We start from the raw sequence: 19,316 nt of genomic DNA, 5'->3' as shown, positions 1-19,316 counted from the left end.
CTAAAGGCTTAATTTTTAGATTTTTAGAAGACATCTGAAGGCAGCCCTGTTTAGGGAGGCTTTTAATCTTTAATCAATTATTTTATTCTTCTGTTGGAAGCCGCCCAGAGTGGCTGGGGAAACCCAGCCAGATGGGCGGGGTATAAATAATAAATTATTATTATTATTATTATTATTATTATTATTATTAGGGGGCGGCTATACAGTTAAAGGTTGACTATTTAGGAAACTCTAAAGGCACCAATGAAAGCCTTGCATGCCTTGTTTTGGGAGTGATTCGTATGACCCTTTAGCGGAAAACAGTTTCAGACTATTCTTTCCTATCTAAAGCTGTCAAAACTCCCTTTTCAAAGCAGAGGCTCTAGAGAAAGTTTCTGTTTTGTTGGCAAACACTGCGTGGATCACGAGGGCCGGCGTAGCTTTAAGGCTGCCTTTGGTTGATACAAATGCAGTGCGTGCTTCTCATAGTTAAATCTCATCTGCATGCTGCAGTGAAAGGAAAGCTGCTCTTGTGGTGGCTGGGTTGCAATTCATCAGAGTCAAGTAATGGCTCCCCAGCCAACCTGCATTGTTCTCGTTGACTGAAGTGCACCATGGGAATGCTGTCTTTCACTAATAATGCTGTCGTCTGTAGATCGAGACCGCGAAAGCCATGGCAGCAGACCTTCTCAGAAGTTTTTGGCACTCGCTGGAAGATCCTGTGGTTTATTCCTTTCAGGCAAAGGCGACCACTGAGAGTTCCCCACCACTTTGCCAATCACGTCTAAACAGATGGATGGTGGGCACAGATGGGTCCTCCATGCTGGAAGTGTGTTGCAGGTTTTGTGATAATAGAACCATGACAGTCCTCAAGCCAATTAAAATCTACCCACCAATCTTAGACGTCACAATGTGCCCCAGGCTTTATTTTAATAATAATGATCTTGATTCCGTATTGGGATTAAATGCACATTTCTCTGTTTACTTTTAAAGTGTACTTACTTTCAAATTAGCTTTTTAGAGGAATTGCTTTAATATTTGAGGTTAATATCAACCACAGCTGATGTACAAAGTTATGACCAAAATTGTTTTTATATTGGACAGTATGATATGTTTTACATAGATGAATAGGTTTCAAAAGTGTCTTGTCTGCCTTGAATTTTTTCATTTATTTTTTAAAAATCAATAATACTTACCGTACTAGATTATGTGGCGAGACCCTTTTCCTGCTTACCTGGCAAAAATCCACAAAGTTGTCTTTTATTTATGATGCATGATATCAGTTGAACAGTTCATCTCTGATGAAAAGGGTGGCGTTTTAACACTGGGTTTTTGGTTTTTTTTAAGCAAGGGCAATTTTGTGTCTTATGTCCTCAGTTTTATATATTTAAAAAGTGTTTATTGTTCCTGTGTAAAAGCAAAACAGAAGAATTCAGCCCACTGTTAAGTCTAAAAGGAAGAAAAAGATTCTTTTCCTGTTTTTTGTAAATGCAATAATTAGCCCTTTGTGGTAGATGTGTATTTTTAAAAATTAGGCACGATCGAGTCAAAGTTATGCATCTAATGGGAGAGGGCATGTGAGCCAACTGCCCATCAGTTTCCAGGACAGTAGCTGTGCTAGTCTGTTGCAGAAAAAAAATATCCAAAGGTCTTTTAGCACCTTAATGACTAATGAATTTATTGTGACATGTGTTTCTGTGGTTTTGGCTGCAATCCTCAACACATTTACCGGGGGGGGGAGTCCCATTGAACTCAATGGGACTTACTTCTAAGCAGACTTGCAGAAAGACTGCACTGCTTAATTTTGGCTGGATCATCCCTATAGGTTTTACTGATTGGTATATAAAATATAGCTAATATAAACTTATAAAATACTGTGTTGTCACTAAAATAATACTTGTTTTGTATAGTCACTGCTAGAAATATATAGAATTTAAATCGCAGGTGTGCATAGGCTGGGTAATATATGTGGGAGATATTTTTAAAATAGTATTTCTATATAGCAAATATGGATGTTAAAAGATAAACAGTAGTTGAGTGCGTATGAGATCGTAGCAATTTATTAAATTGCAGTTGGTTATTGAAAAGGAGATGAAGCGGGCATACCTATACGGCAATATTAGACCTGATCAAACGGTAATCCGAGTCAAAGATCTATGTTGGTGTTGATCTCAGATTGATGTCTAGTACTAATCAGCAGTATGGGTGAATTCTTTAAAATAAAAATAAAAATTAGCAAGATAGCTCCCCCTTAAAAGGATGCTTCCTATTCAGAAGGCTGATCCAGAGAAATGTTGTGTAGTGCACTAAATCAAGGATAGCATCACAGTTTGCTGCAAGAACCCTGGCTTAACCCCAGTTTTACTGCTGGTAAAGAAGCATTGCTGTCCTGGTGCTTTTCCTCCAACCTGGCCTTATCGTATCTATTTCCTTTCCAGTGCTGTTTTCAACCAGTTCAAACGTTGTGTCGTAACTGGTGTGTGCAGCTCTCCCTCCACAGCCCGCTTTTGAGCCTTTGTGCTGCTGATTGCACAACAGACAGGTGGCATTGGCAAAGGAAGCAAACCTCTTCTGGTTCTTCCAAAGTTGCCGCGTGCCCAGATTTCAGCATAAGCGCTTTGCCCATGGGAGCACGATCTGTGCTCCACGCCGTCACCTGTGCTCACCTGTGCTCACCTGTACAAGCAGATTTTGCACCCTAGCAATCTTCAGCCTTCGTGGTACTGGGCAGGCAAATACTGCATGTGGTTAAAGTGACCCACAGAGACAGTGCCCATGTCGGAGAGGGGATCTGTCCTACAAAAACAGAACTAGGCATCCTGAACTGTATCTCACAGAGATGTAACTTTATTATAGACTTGATTACATTGTGCAAACGAAGAAATGGCCAGTCCTTTCCTCAGCCCCTGTCCCCCAGCTTCCACGCTCTTCTAAGAATGGGATATTCTGGTAATTCTGCATGCATCGCCATAAAAATGACAGCAATTATTTCATGTTTTGAAATGCCCCTCAGGTCTTTTCATTTCGAGAAAGCCTGCTGTTAGGCTTTTAGGAAAGTTCAAATAAGTAACTTAATATAAATGTTCCATGCAAATTGATTAAGAAAAGAGATGAGCTACCAGTCTTCCAAAAGTCACAAAAGCCATTCAGATTTTTGACAGAAGCAGGGTATACATTTTCCTTTTAAGGAGCACAGTTCTTAATTTCCTTTTTCCTAATATTGTTTGTGCAGTGGCTTCCGTAACTCCATTTTAGCACCTTTTAAAATCAATTGGAACAGTTGCTCTATGCAGTTATGTTATTGCTATTATTTATTTTGAAAATCAGATTTGGGACAGAAGCAGTAATGACGTCTGTTAAATGCCTGTTGCGTTCCACTGCCTAAGGTGGGGTGAACAACTGTTATGAATGCATGTCTTTTGTGCAAAGTCTAAATCTAAGATAATTTTGAATGCATCAGAAAAACAGTCCTAGTCATTCTAAAAGTTTCCATACATACTATTCGAGGTTGAGATATCCTTATTTCTCTTGTTCTCAAAGTGCCCTCTCTTGGTTGAATTATGTAATGACAATGGTATTCCACCCTCGAATAAAAATAATGTTCTAACTTCAGAAAACAAGATTCAGGGTATTTTTATGTGTCACTTTTTCATACTTGAGTATTGAGATTTTTTGCCAGAAAATATGCTTAGATTCTGATGCAGGATGGTGCAATAAATGTCTTCTATCACTTGACTTGGGAAAACAGTCCCTGTGTATCCAGAAAATGAAAGGAAAAAACAAAGAGCTTATTCTGGCACTATATTTGCAGTTTTTCGCTGACATATCTAGTTATAAACCTGCCTGGAGTAGTCAATATCTGTCCCTGCAACATCATCTGACGTGTTAGGGATTGAGCCTTTGTCAATTCTCAGGTGGTTAACTCCTGCCAGCTCTGTATATACTGCTATGAAATCCAAACAGACCATTGAAATGGTAAAAGTTCAATGAAATGTTGTAAGCTCTCTCTCTCTCTCTCTCTCTCTCTCTCTCTCTCTCTCTCTCTCTCTCTCTCTCTCTCTCTCGTAAAATGCTATGAAATTATCAGTTTAAAGGAACTGGACTGGATATCTGCTCTGTAATATTACCTCCCATTTCATAATGATAGATAGTTCTGTGGAGTCTCCTCAAAACCACTAAACCCCAGATTTAAATCCTAGAAAATGTTTTTCCTGGTGGATCTGAAACATAACATTAGGATAATAAATTGAGAGATTAGTTGGAAATAAATGTGTTTTAATGTGGCAAGGGCAGCTGCTTAGCTTTCTACTCTTATTTTGCATCTGTGCCGTTTGTTTATAATCTCTTAATTTTTGGATGTCTGAATTGAAGTAGTTGAAAAGGGCATCATGTTCATGCGATGCTAAGCATTAGTAATTGCAAACGAGGCAGTTGGGGTGGGGGGTGGGAAATGCCTGCGATCTGGCACCTAAAATAATTAATGGACGTGTAAATGTATGTAATATAAGAACCAGACTTTAGGCGGAATTTATTTATTTGATTAGAAAAAATATATTTTAACACCTTTAATTTATCATTCCATTCCAATATCATTAAGGTAGTTACCAACTTGATTTTGTGGTGATGTGTCCTGTAATTTTAACTCCTTGTTCCCTGACTGAAGCACACTTTTGCTTGCAGAGGGTGATCCTAGGATGCCATCGAATCACAGAATTGTAGAGTTGGAAGGGGGCACAAGGGTCATCTAGATCAACCCCCTGCAATGCAGGAATCTTTTGCCCAGTAAGGGGCTTGAACCCACAACCCTGAGAGTAAGATTCTCAGGCTTTACTGAGTGAGCTATTCCCTAGCTTAATCAATGAGTGAGGAGACTCGGGGTGGGGGTGGGGGCTGGTTCACAGTTACTGTCAGCTGAATAAAGGTGGATGGGAAGCCTCACAGGGTGGATGTAATGACAATGTTCGACTGCAATGATTGGTGAGTTTCCTGATCAGCATACCGTATTCATTAGGACCAAGTAAGAGAACAAAATCTACAAACCTCACCTGCCGATGGAGACTGGGCACGGCAGTCTTCCCATCTGGGCCACAGCTCACAGTCAAGCCTAGAGATCTGCAGGAGCCTCTGTTCCCCCTCTGGGCAGCCTGCAAGTTAGGCAACGCTTTGGAGTAGGGTTCAAATGTGTACTGCACATGCCTGTTGAATCAGGGATGCATATAGCGGCTCCTACACGTGTGATTTGGTACACATGCACCCTGCACAACATGCTTTCTGCACACATTTATCATGGCGGGACAATCCTATTGTACTCCGTGTTTACCTCACCGTATCAGTGTGATAAATTACGAGAGGAGCCTCCCTGAATTTTTAAGAGATCTGATCTGGAAATGCCCTATCATGTGCATTGACTGAATGATAATATTCCCCCCCCTCCCTTCTCCTAATCTAAGCTATAAAATTAAAAGTGTTATTACCATAATCACAAAATGGAGGACAGTTTAAAATTCATACAAAAAATGGCTCTGGCTTTCTTAACTTTCTGTGTCAGTAGAATGAAAACCACCCTTCTATTATTTCTTATATGTATAGTCGGTGCCATGGGACATATTTGCAACTAGAAATAGCACCCCAGTCTTGAAAAAGATTTAATGTTAGTGCTGAGAGATGTATGCTATAAGAGCTAACGGTGCTCTGGTGTAAGTCTAGCTGCATGGCCATGTTCCCATATACCAGGCACGTCCAACAGGTAGATCATGATCTACCGGTAGATCACTGGATGTCTGTGGTAGATCACTGGTAGAACACTGGCTTCCCCCCCCCCAAAGAACCTCAACAACTTTGGCTCCACTAAAAAATGCTCAACATTTTAGCCCTTCACCCCCCCCCAAAAAAACAGGGATTTTCTCCTGCCTCAGGAAAGCTCAACAACTTTGACCTGAACCCCTAAAAATGGGGCTTTCTTCCTCCCTAAAAAAAGCTTAACAACTTTGACCTGAGCCCCCCAAAAGGGGGTAGATCACTGCCAGTTTTTAACTCTGTGAGTAGATCGCAGTCTCTTCAGAGTTGGCCACCCCTGCCATATACTGTACATCCATTTCATTAAAGGGATGTGAATGGTATGTAAAGTGAAGAATTCACAATGGCACTTCCTCCATTTGTTTTCATCAACTTGGGAGCTTTATACTGCAGCAAGCACAGCCTTAGAACTGGACTTGTCATGCTAGTGTATGAGGATAAATATATTTACAGTTCTATAACATGCAAGTTAGGTTTCAGAGCTTATTTTTCAGAAACCTTCTTCAGATAATCCAAGCACTCAGGCCCTACTAGCCCCACTGCAGATTCATAATGCAGTGACTAGGAAAGGCAGGCAGAGCCCAGAACTCCCTGTAAATTCTCTTGCTCAGGAGATAGGCCTGGTGCAGCTTTGCGTAGACTCCATAGACTAGGGGGACGTTCTGTTTCTTGGACAAAATGAATCTTCTCCCTACGGCCCCTTTTTAAAATACTGTGCAGCTTGGGTTGGGTTGGGTTGTTAGACAGCAAGAGCTTGGTGTTATTGGGAGCTACTGTAGACCCCTGGATTTGAAAGGTAATTCCATTTCAAACATGGGTCAAGAACTTATGGGGCACTTAGCCTAATGCTATGCAGGTTTAGGTGGAAGTAAACCCTGTTGATGTCAGCATTGGCACACACCATCCCTGAGCAACTGTTTAAGGGACCCAGCAATTCCCACACCTGACACCATCTCCCGGGGACTCCATCCCAGTGCTTCAGGGCATTGTGAAAAATGGAAAGGGTAGCTCGAGCCAATCACTCGGCACTGCTTAGAATGCCTTTCCTACCATCGCCACTCCCCGTGGCTTGTGTTTAGTCGTTTAGTCATGTCCGACTCTTCGTGACCCCATGGACCATAGCACGCCAGGCACTCCTGTCTTCCACTGCCTCCACCAGTTTGGTCAGACTCATGTTTGTAGCTTCAAGAACACTGTCCAGCCATCTTGTCCTCTGTCGTCCCCTTCTCCTTGTGCCCTCCATCTTTCCCAACATCAGGGTCTTTTCCAGGGAGTCTTCTCTTCTCATGAGGTGGCCAAAGTATTGGAGCCTCAGCTTCACGATCTGTCCTTCCAGTGAGCACTCAGGGCTGATTTCCTTCAGAATGGATAGGTTTAATCTTCTTGCAGTCCATGGGACTCTCAAGAGTCTCCTCCAGCACCATAATTCAAAAGCATCAATTCTTCGGCGAGCAGCCTTCTTTATGGTCCAGCTCTCACTTCCATACATCACTACTGGGAAAACCATAACTTTAACTATACGGACCTTTGTTGGCAAGGTGATGTCTCTGCTTTTTAAGATGTTGTCTAGGTTTGTCATTGCTTTTCTCCCAAGAAGCAGGCGTCTTTTAATTTCGTGACTGCTGTCACCATCTGCAGTGATCAAGGAGCCCAGGAAAGTAAAATCTCTCACTGCCTCCATTTCTTCCCCTTCTATTTTCCAGGAAATGATGGGACCAGTGCCCATGATCTTAGTTTTTTTGATGTTGAGCTTCAGGCCATATTTTGCGCTCTCCTCTTTCACCCTCCCCATGGCTAGATCAGCCTATTAGGACCCACTGATGGGCGAGAAGACTCACCAGAGGGCACTTTGATCCAGGCCTATCACAAACCTGAGACCAGCCCATTTGGGGGTTGGGCCCCCAGCAAGTGTGATTCATTTTTCATATGCGGTATATATACCTCTCTACCTCGCACAATACAAGTTAAAGATTGGAAAATAATTTACCCAATAAGAGTGCTGTGTCCATTTTTTTGTTTAATCATCACACAGTATCTCAGCAAACAGGTTAATGGCAAGATAAGTTGAAATGGCAGAGAAGACTTGATTGTGGAAAAGGCATGCCCAAAATAATGCAAACTGCATTTGATGGTCCCATTGATAATGGTATTGACAGTGCAAATTCCTAACACGGCCCAAAGCTAATCAAATGCTTTATGTTTATTCTATAATATACAAAAATATATGCTACAATTCTAATGCAAAATGGGATGTTTTGCTATAGTAAATCAGATAACCTATTGTGATAGCTGCTTGCTTGTTTTTTTTGGGGGGGGGGTAAAAGGGGAACACAAACTTAGTACTTTCTGAATATACTTGAAGCAGCTTTTCATTCTGTTATACTGGTTACAGGTAGGTAGCCGTGTTGGTCTGGATCGAAGTAAAATAAAAAAATTCCTTCAGTAGCACCTTAAAGACCAACTAAGTTTTTATTTTGGTATGAGCTTTCGTGTGCATGCACACTTCTTCAGTATTCTGTTATACTAAAAGTCATATGGTATATCTCTTCTGACCAACTTTCAACCAAAGTGCCATAATAAAGTATATTCTGTCGTGGCGCATATAATGTTTTGTAACAAGGAATTCAGCATTTTAGAGCTTATCTGAGTGTCATCTTGGTTGTTGTTTTATCTGTTGTACCAAGACTGCTACAAAACAACGCTCTAAAATTCTTTACATTTGGCCTTGTGGAGATGTCTAGTACTTGAATTTGACTAATAAAAGATTACTGGAGAATCATATTGTGCTATTACTGTATAGTGATATCTCAAAGTAATGTATGTGTCTTCTTTATAAACAACATTTTTGTATTTGTTTTCCTTCATGCAACATCCTTGTTTTTCCTTACAGACTATGTTAGCAATTACTATTATTTACTTTTATTTAAGAGGTCTTATGTACTGTATTTTGGAAAATCTTATTTTTTTAATAAATCTAAACAACGGTATGTTAAAATTTCTGTTTTAAAATCGGTATGCTGCTTGTGGAAAAACGACACTATTGAGCTTTTTTTGCAGTACTTTGATATGTTCAGATTTATGAATCCCTTGAAGAAAGACCAGTTAAGCAAGCATCCCAGATTCCTTGAAGAGTCACATCTACAATGCACACATTGCTAATGATTTGCTATAATTTTGTTTCATTCTTATATACACAAAATAACATATTTGTGGTTTCATTTGCAAAATATAATGGTGAAATAAACACAATGTAGTACTCAAGTGTTTCTTTGTCAGAACCAGAGTAAAAGAGGGGTGTTGTACATAAAAATTGCTTCCAAAGCACATAGGGCTGGCTACTGCTGGGGACTAAAGACTAGATTAGATCGCTTTAGCAAGGCACTTTTTATGTTCCTATATTGCTGTGGTTAAACCACAGAGCCTAGGGCTTGCTGATCAGAAGGTCGGCGGTTCGAATCCCTGCGACGGGGTGAGCTCCCGTTGCTCGGTCCCAGCTCCTGCCAACCTAGCAGTTCGAAAGCACATCAAAGTGCAAGTAGACAAATAGGTACCGCTACAGTAAACGGAAGGTAAACGACGTTTCCGTGTGCTGCTCTGGTTCGCCAAAAGCAGCTTTGTCATGCTGGCCACATGACCTGGAAGCTGTATGCCGGCTCCCTCGGCCAATAATGCGAGATGAGCGCCACAACCCCAGAGTCGGTCACGACTGGACCTAATGGTCAGGGGTCCCTTTACCTTTTTATTCCAATGTACTCTGCCATCACAATGACAATGTACACAGCAGTTCCCATGGCATAAGTGAAATATGTGATGATGTACAGAAGTTATGGGGATTCTGTTTAGGAAACCTCTTTCATGCGAACAAGCTATAGAGCTGGACTATAGAGTGCACATATTTGCTTTTGGTATTTTGGAATCCAAAGTATACTTTGCTAGGAATATGTTCCCTATTCCCACTTGTCTGTCTACTACATGGCTTCGATGACAATCGTTTGTGAGTGTGCTCTTTTTTTTTCATGTATTCCAACAGTATGTGGAGGTTGGGAATTCATTTTGAGAAGCTGCCAGGTAATACAGATGAACAAATGCACGCTACCGCTGCTGTAAGGCTGACCAATTACCCATATGAGCAGCAATTATATTAGCGTGCAAGGGCAATTGGAAGGAAAATTGGACCCTCTGGACATCCAGCTGAGTAAACAGACTTGAGGACGGATGGAGGATGTGTTCGTTTGGAATAAAACACAGCTAAGCAAATTTTTAAACGGAAAGACTTCAACATATAAAAGACAGTGAGTTCTCTGAAAACTCATCTTTGTTTAGCCGTTTTTCCCCCTCAAAGCATCCCCTTTGCTAAAGCTTTGGTTTGTGATCAGTCATGGTCTCAACCCCAAAGTCACAAATGCAGATCTCCTTGTATACATTTGTACCCCAGTGGCCAGCAATTGTGCAGCGTTTTGTGACCCTGGTACTAGTTCCCATTGTGAGCCTGACATGTACCTTCCTACTTCACAATTTCACAATCCCCCCCCTTAAAGTTAAAGAAACACTGTCTTTACCGAACTGTGTGTGCAGTTCCCTGAGCATGGAGAACAATGGTGGTTTGTGTAGCTTCAGTGATTTGACCAGAACATACTGTATACAACCGGTAAATGTGCAGCCGCTGCAGGAAAATGAGCTCTCCAAGAAAAAGAAATAACAACTTGCCCCTTGATGTGGGATAGTTGTTTTGATACTAACAGTGATGTGCTAGGGTGAACAGAATGTCACCCCTGTAGAATATCCAACCATTTATTGCTGTCCAGGACTTGCCTCATAAGATATGGAACAGCTGGCTTTTGAAGAAGAAGAAGAAGAAGAAGAAGAAGAAGAAGAAGAAGAAGAAGAAGAAGAAGAAGAAGAAGAAGAAGAAGAAGAAGAAGAAGAAGAAGAAGAAGAAGACAAAATGTTATAATATCACAGAGAAGCTACATAGCAGGAGAATCACATTGTTGTAGCTCTTGCCAGATATTACCGGTATCACTTCAGCTTTGCTTCTCCAAAGTTTAAATGCAAAGAAAATAGTGGTCTGCTAGTTTTCTATGTTCACATTTTTCTTTTAAAAGAAAGGAAGAGGGAGGATTCATATATTTGCCCTTCCCTGTGTATGGTCTGAGGTGGCAAAACAAAGACTGTGTGATGCATGACACAGTTATAGATCCAAGGCAAAACTCCTGTGCACCCCGTCAAACATAGCGAAACTTAACTTCTAGGTTAATGTGCATAATAGGATGACACTGCGATGTAGAAAATATTCTGTAATTTCCAAGACCCCCTCCAGCAAATTTCATCAGGCCAACTCCCTTTAAAGGGAGCCACTGCATAGCTTAACACTACTGATCATTCCAGCATTCTTCACTCTACTTGGATTATCGATCTGTGAGTTTGCAGGGTGGGTAACTTTTCTTGCTCCGAGGACGTGTGTGGTGGGGTAATAAATTGAGGACCACACACACATGTGCCCACAGGCCTTCCATCTCTCTTTCACACATATGCACACCCTCTGTTTTTTTTTTACCACCATTCAATACCCTCACACACATTCTATTGGCTTTTGGGATATCATGGAATCGTAGAATTGTAGAGTTGGAAAGGACCCCAAGAGTCATCTAGTCCAACCCCCTGCAATGCAGGAATCTCAGCTAAAGCATCCATGGCGGATGGCCATCCAACCTCTGCTTTAAAATGTCCAAGGAAGAAGAGTCCACAACCGCCCGAGGGAGACCGTTCCACTGTCAAACACCTCTTGCTGTCAGAAAGTTCTTCCTGGTGTTGGGTCAGAATCTCCTTTCTTGTAATTTGAAGCCACTGGTTCGAGTCCTACCCTCCAGAGCAGGAGAAAACAAGCTTGTTCTATCCATGGGACAGCCCTTGAGATGTTGGAAGATGGCTATCATATCTCTTCTCAGTCTCCTCTTCTTCAGGCTAAGCACAGCTCCTTCAACTGCTCCTCATATGACTTGGTTTCCAGACCCTTGATCATCTGGGTTGCCCTCCTCTACACACGTTCCAGCTTGTCAACATCCTTCCTAAATTGTGGTACCCAGAATTGAATATAGCATGTGCCCCTTTGTAATAAACTTTTGGCAAAGCTCCCCTTCTCAAACCTATGCCTAGCATGAAACATGATAACCAAACTTGTCAGTCATACTAAACTTTATAGACACATTAATATAGTTCACCCTCATTTCTGCTAACTTAACCCATTAGTCACTGGTGTGCTTATGAAGTGCAGGCTCCAATTAAGCCCCAGCCCCAACTATATCGGGATAATCTCTGTGACATTCTATTGCAGCAGCAGAACCAAAAACATACAGGTGAAACTCGGAAAATTAGAATATCATCGAAAAGTGCATTTATTTCAGTAATGCAACTTACTATTTTTTCTTTTTCTTTTAATTTTTACAAATGCTTTCTTTTGGAAATTCCACAGTAATGAAACAAATAGTTACAATAATACAAAAATAAACACCGCTATTACATTTCATTAATTACATTCCATTTATAATTGACCCGCCTAACGACAAATAATTACAATTGCAACAAACAAAGGCTTGACATATCTTGCTTTGCATGTCATGCATCTATCTCATATATTGGTTTCACCTTTTAAGTTGCATTGCTGAAATAAATGCACTTTTCGATGATATTCTAATTTTCCGAGTTTCAGCTGTAGATAAGAGCAGCCTTGATTTTGGCTGGACTCAGTAGCTGGTAGGGATCAAGTTCTTCTCCACTCAATACTATCCCTGGGCATGTCATGATGTAGCAGGTGAACGGTTGCCATTCATTTGTATGATGAAAAGTAAAGCACTGCCTTGGGGCCAAACCCAATCTCTAGCATTGCTACTGGAGTGCATGGTATATGCCAGGCATCCCCAAACTTCGGCCCTCCAGATGTTTTGGACTACAATTCCCATCTTCCCTGACCACTGGTCCTGTTAGCTAGGGATTATGGGAGTTGTAGGCCAAAACATCTGGAGGGCCGCAGTTTGGGGATGCCTGGTATATGCCGACATACTCTGTTTCCTTCCTGCTTACCTATTATAATGCAATCCATTGCCATTAAGATTTTTCAGTCAATGTTCGACGTTTGTACATTACCCTTAGATGCCATGTAAATGTTTGAAGAGAATCTCTAGCTTAAATGTTTTAGGGCTGATTTCCTTTACTGAGGAATGCATGACACTGCAAAATCCATGGCAATTTACTCTCTCAAAACGCGTCTAACTTAATTCAAACCATAGCCTTTCCCCCACTGTCCTGCTCTGTTATTCTGTCCTAATATATTCACACACATAAGCAATGTAAACTATTTTTAGAACCCTTAGAAGCCATGAATATAAGGTGGTGGTTGTTTTTTAAAAGAAAAGACATACATGCTTAGCACAGTAGCTCTGTCACTAGATCCTAAGCTTTTTTAAAAAATAAAAAAGACATGATATTCAGAAGTAAACATGTGTGCATAGTATATTCTGACTGATGGCTATATTGATTGCAAAGGAAAGGAGGGGGGAAGTGACCGGGTGGGGGGGATATAAATGTTGCTTTGATGAGGAGAAAGGCAAGATTTTTTTATCTAAAGAAGGGGCATTGTGCTCCTGCAAACATGAAAACAATGGAAGCCTTATGCAATTCACCCCATCAGCAGCTCTAATACTAAAGCTTCAGTAAAAGGAGTAGAGGGGAAAGCCTTTGTACAAGAGAAAATAAAGAACAATTCATAAGTACAGGGAGTGGGAAGGTTTGCTGGCTGACAGGTATTTGCATTTCATTAAAGGAAAGGCAACCTGTTGGAAAGGAGGACCTCAGGGAGATTAAGGTTTACATTTGATGTGGAGTACCCAGGGATATCGTAGAGAACTGTGTGCATATAACCTGAAAGCACCAGGCACAGGTGTCTGCCCAATATTCATCACACCAGGAAATGTTGCCTGTGTGTGTGTCATAGGGTGATGACTTTTTTACAACCTCATTTCCCTGTATCACAATTTGATGAGCTTCCATTAAAGATTAGATAAAATCTTACTTTCAAAGAGATTTGCTAAAAAAATCTCACGCACAAAATGATTTAAAAAAATTTATTTATCAGGTTTTTTGACCATTTTTGAAGTCACTGTAAGCAGATATAAAATTGAACCCAACCTTTAGAGTCACATATATACCACCACATTATATAGGGTCATCAAACACACAAGGAAGCTTTTTTTAGCTGCAGTAACAGTATAGACGCCGCTAGAGGACGATGTTTTGCTACCTCTCCTGTAGGTTCTTTTCCCAGCATGCCCAGCAGGGTCTGCTGGCTGAGTTTTGAGGTCCCAAAAAGGGGCTTTTACCTTGCACAGGTGTGACATTTGTATACCCTATGTTGCTAAGAACACTCCCCATTGTGGAATGTGGTGTTGTGTCCAGATCTGATATGAAATATATATAGAATTGACCAAACTGCAGGAGGCAGTGCAAGACAGGAGTGCCTGGCGTGCTATGATCCATGGGGTCACGAAGAGTCGGACATGACTAAACGACTAAACAACAACAACAACAAATATAGAATTGTTAATACAATTTTATGAAATGGTAAAACGGCATACTAAAAAATTAAAAACGGTTTGTGTGTGACCTTTTTAAATATTTCAATAAACCACAGAGCCTAGGGCTTGCCGATCAGAAGGTCGGCGGTTCGAATCCCTGTGCCGGGGTGAGCTCCCGTTGCTTGGTCCCAGCTCCTCCCAACCCAGCAGTTCGAAAGCACGTCAAAATGCAAGTAGATAAATAGGAACCGCTATGGCGGGAAGGTAAACGGCGTTTCCATGTGCTGCTCTGGTTTGCCAGAAGCGGCTTTGTCATGCTGGCCACATGACTTGGAAGCTGTACGCCGGCTCCCTCGGCCAATAATGCGAGATGAGCGCGCAACCCCAGAGTCGGTCATGACTAGACCTAATGGTCAGGGGTCCCTTTACCTTTTTATACCTCATTTTAGTCATTAATAGGCAAAAGTTCATCCATTTGTGCTACAGGGAAAAAAATTGAGGGGGGGAAATGAAAAAGTCATCACCCTGTTCAACATACTGTATTCCATAGCTTAACAAGCAAGCTTTTTGAGAAATGAATAATACAAAAGTCGCTGGAAAAGAAATAGTTGAAATGCTTCGGGGGGTTTTGAGACTGAAAGTGTACTTCCTGTAGCACACTGATAACCTTGGCTTCCCATACTAATCATTGCTTAGTGATAGGAACATGCCTCAAGTCAGAATATTGCTTCATGTCTTGACACAGCTGCACTGGCTCCCCATGCCCGTGGATCTCTGAGCTCCTTTCCATTGGCTGGTTTTGATCTAAAAAGAACCCTTATATCTTTAGGAATGCAGCTGCAATTGGGAATCCACCTAGTCCTTTAGATCTTCACCTGCAGCCCTCGGCTAGGTCCTACCCATCCACCCCAAAGGAGTTTTGGAGGGTGGTGACAAAGAAGAGGGCCTTTTCAGTTGTGGCTCCCCATTTGTGGAATGCTCTCTGCGGCAGAGGCGTACCTAGGCCTCCTTGCACCCTTAGCAATGAGATAAATTGCTGCCTCCAAAGCCAGGAGAGACCATGGAGCAAAAACTCAAAAAGTTCTGCTTCCTTTGCTCTGCTCCACCTTTCTGCTACCGCCCATCCACCTGCTTTCTTCCCTCCAGTTGCTGCTTCCCCTTCTGCCTCCTCCTCCCCTTCTTTCTCCTCTTGCAACTCTCGCACCACCATCCAACTGGAGGTGACCCCGCAGGACTGCTGTGATTGCCCATGCCAGCAACCAGATTCCTCTGTGATTGCCCATGCCAGCAACCAGATTCCTCTGCTGAGGCACCCAAAGGGAGCCTGCAAGCCTTGCCCTTGCGTCCAGAGCAGCGGAGGAGGAGCCTAGGGTGGACGGGCTCCTACCCACTTCAAGCCAGAGCGGAGAGGGGGAAATTTTGCACCCTCCTAGGCCTGCACCATTGGTGGGGGCCAAGCCCTGCTCCCTAGTGAGGTCCAGCAGGCACCATCATTAATACACTTTTGTGACCAAGTAAAAACCTCTTCTGATATTCTGATATTCACTCAAGTGTGGCTCTCAAGGTTTAAGGCAGGAGTCTTTGCCTTTCCTACCTGGACAACCCAGGGATTCAGGGCCATCTTACCCATAGGCTCCAGGGCCTTCCAGGGCCCGAGAGTTGAGTCTGGGGAAGAGCCCATCTGGTGGTTGGAGCGCCACAGTGGGCTCTTCTGCTCTGGACGGCTCTGCGCCGCAAGTTCAGGGGCGACCGAGCCAGCATGACACCAAGGGAGCCAGGTGGCTCCACCATAGCTGCCAAGTATCCCGCTTTTGCTGGGAAACCCCCTTTTTTCCTACCGTTTCCCAGCGGTCTCCCGTATAGGTTATTATCCTGTTATTCTCCCTTAAATCTGCTTCTGCCGGCGGCCATTTTTCTGGTGGCGCTTTGCCCTTCTATGGGCACCAGAAAATGGCAGCGCTGGCATCAGAAGCCGCTTTTACGCATTTCCGGTCATGCATAGAAGCGACTTCCGGCACTGGCGCCGCCATTTTCTGGTGCCCATAGAAGGGCAAAGCGCCACCGGAAGTTGCGTCTATGCAACTTCCGGTGTCGCGGGCTGCCAAGCCCAGATTTTTCTGTCCAGGACTTGGCAGGTATGGGCTCCACCCTCCTGCGCGCCTGGGACTGGGCAACTTGAGGAAGGGGATGCCAGGCAGATCTTTGCACCCTGGTGCCGCATATGCTTAAGATAGCCCTGCAGGGATTGCTGCCATTCTTATTCTGCAATAAGTGTGGCAGCTGTGAGCCGCTTGCCTTTCCAATTTCCAATTTCCTCTCCTAGAAGCAACACCCAAACATATGTGTGTTCACATACACATATACACCAACCCTCACAGGATCACCGGCCTCCAAACGCTTTCAGGATCAGTCTATCCCCCTCCCCACACCAGGAATGGCAAAACGTTCCCTTCTGAAGTTGTGACTGCTGTTCCGTTCGGGAGAATGCCGCACTGCCCTACCAACCTGAGTCTGCCTTCGTACTTAACAACCAGTTAGGGGGTGGCTTTGCCTCTCATTGACTCTGGCAGCACCTCCTGCCAGGCCCCATCAGTCTTAATGAGCACCAGTCAAAAGTCGCACTGCCTTATTATGCCAGTAGCTGCTGCCACAGGGCAGGAAAACCTCAGTAAGTTTCGAAACCACTGCTCAGAACGTCAGCAGAGCACTGGAGAATAAATAGCCTTCCTTGACAAGCCCAAGTAAAGGAAATCAGTAGTTTTCACCAAACTTGGAAAGAAATCTATGCTATGCCTGTTAAAAAATGTCAGCATCAATTCCCATCACTTTTTTCACTTGCTGCAGTTGGATTTGGCTCAGCTTGAAATTTGACACAAGTCGTGGACCTCATCAGGTAGTTTATGCCAAGTTCCAAGTTGCTAGCTCGACAGTGCACCATATTACCAAAGTCTGCCCCTGACTTCAGCCAAAGCACCTGACATAATCAGCTTTTTGTTTCCAACCTTAATAGTCGCCCTCTACTTTTCATAATTCCTCACCCACTCATAGCCAGGCTGGTGGGAAACATAGAATCAGAAATAATTTTAAAGTAATGTTTTAAGGGTGTATTTAAAAGATATTTAAGAGGACTGCTTGTTTTGGTTTTATGCTCACAACAAAACGGTACATTTAAAAAAAAAAAAATCCAGGATAAAAGTTGGTGAGAAATGTACCCTACAATTCATTTACCATTCTTATTATTATCATTGAGTCTTGAACAATGAAACTTGCATCACAAGTAAATATTTCCTTTAGATACAGAACTTTTATTCAAATGTTTGTGTGTGTGTGTGTGTCTTGGGAAGTCATGTTCTGAGTTTGATTGTGTTTTTTAATCTGAACATAAAACTTGTAACATCTTTTCCCCATCTTTTCCGCATTATGAATAATTTCCTCTTTCCTTTATTCAGCTTTCCCTAAATCCTCTGAAATACCTCCTATTGGAACTAAAGAACACAGGCTTGCTCTCCAAAAAAAACCTGTACAGTATTCTGGGTTTTTATGGCAGCCTAATTTAGTAACTGTAATGCAACCACCCTCCAAACATCTTGCCCTTGGGCATTCTTCTTCGCCAAGATCAAAGTCTTATTGATGTTGGCATGACTGACAACTGGTTTTGTCAAAGACCTGAGGTGGTCATTATTTTATTGTTTTATGACAGTTGGGAGGATTTTTAATTAGCGTAAATTTCTGCCTTTGTTATGTTCAACTAAATAAATATTTTTAATGCATGGTTGTTATTTGACAAGACAGTTGACCATGTCGGGGGGTTTTGTATGAGCTCCGTGGTCAAGGCTACTTGCAAATCCTACTAGAAATAATACATTAATTTCCATATCCAATGTATTTACAGAAATGACATTTCAGTAAGTAGGTTGGTCTGGCATTTCCTCTCCGTGTTATGATGGCCTATGCTGCTGTGTTGGCGGAGGAAGATCGTTAGAATGCTGAACTTTTGCTGGGCTAGAGAAAAGGCCTTTCTGTATTACTTGACGGTAACTTTGAAAAAAACTACATAATTGTCATCTTGTATTCAGAACACTAAAAACAAAAAGTACAACAAAGCACCATTGATTAGGTTCCCTCCACACTTCCTTACTATGTTCAGTGGGAAATGAGTCCGTATAGGATGGGGAGGGGCGAATCGTGCTCAGCAATAAACATTAGTCCTTGGCAGCAAAAAGGCAATGAAATCAGACTGTAAAAAAGCAAACAAAAAAACAAGCCAATCAATACCAATCATTGAAAAACAAAAGTACAGTGGTACTTCAGGTTAAGTACTGAATTGGTTCCGGAAGTCTGTACTTAACCTGAAGTGTACTTAACCTGAAGCGAACTTTCCCATTGAAAGTAATGGAAAGTGGATTAATCCGTTCCAGACGATGAGAAACACCCCCTAAAACAGCAATTTAACACGAATTTTACTGTCTAACGAGACCATTGATCCATAAAATGAAGGCAATAATCAATGTACTGTACAGTGGTACCTCGGGTTAAGTACTTAATTGGTTCTGGGGTGCCATTTGCACCCCAAAAAGTACTTAATCTGAGTGGCGATAACGTACGTGCACGAAGAGCCAATAGAGCGCTTCTGCGCATGCGCAAAGCATGCGGATCGCTTCTGCGCATGCACGCGCGGTGGAACCCAAAAGTAAACACTTCCAGGTCCACAGAGTACTTAAACTGAAAGTACTCAAACATTAAGCATACGTAAACCGAGGTATGACTGTACAGTGGTACCTCGGGTTACAGACGCTTCAGGTTACAGACTCCGCTAACCCAGAAATAGTACTTCAGGTTAAGAACTTTGCTTCAGGATGAGAACAGAAATCATGCTCCGGCAGCACGGCAGCAGTGGGAGGCCCCATTAGCTAAAGTGGTACCTCAGGTTAAGAACAGTTTCAGGGTAAGAACGGACCTCCAGAACAAATT

The 19,316-nt window shown here is 42.4% G+C and overlaps 1 protein-coding gene across 2 annotated transcripts in view; it reads left to right on the top strand.

Annotated features, from left to right (window-relative positions):
• ZDHHC21 (zinc finger DHHC-type palmitoyltransferase 21) overlaps positions 1-7,966 on the top strand; it is a 51,814-nt gene extending 43,848 nt beyond the window's left edge. For both annotated transcript variants that reach the window (XM_035141168.2, XM_060269254.1), the window contains one exon: positions 635-7,966. In XM_035141168.2, coding sequence (XP_034997059.2) covers positions 635-767 — 133 coding nt within the window. In that variant the 3' untranslated portion in view covers positions 768-7,966. The remainder of the gene's footprint in view (positions 1-634) is intronic.
• Positions 7,967-19,316: the final 11,350 nt, after the last annotated feature.

The sequence above is a fragment of the Zootoca vivipara genome, chromosome 16, assembly GCF_963506605.1.
Source record: "Zootoca vivipara chromosome 16, rZooViv1.1, whole genome shotgun sequence".
In the NCBI taxonomy this organism is placed as follows: domain Eukaryota; kingdom Metazoa; phylum Chordata; class Lepidosauria; order Squamata; family Lacertidae; genus Zootoca; species Zootoca vivipara.
This window is presented reverse-complemented; position numbering and strand designations above follow the sequence as displayed.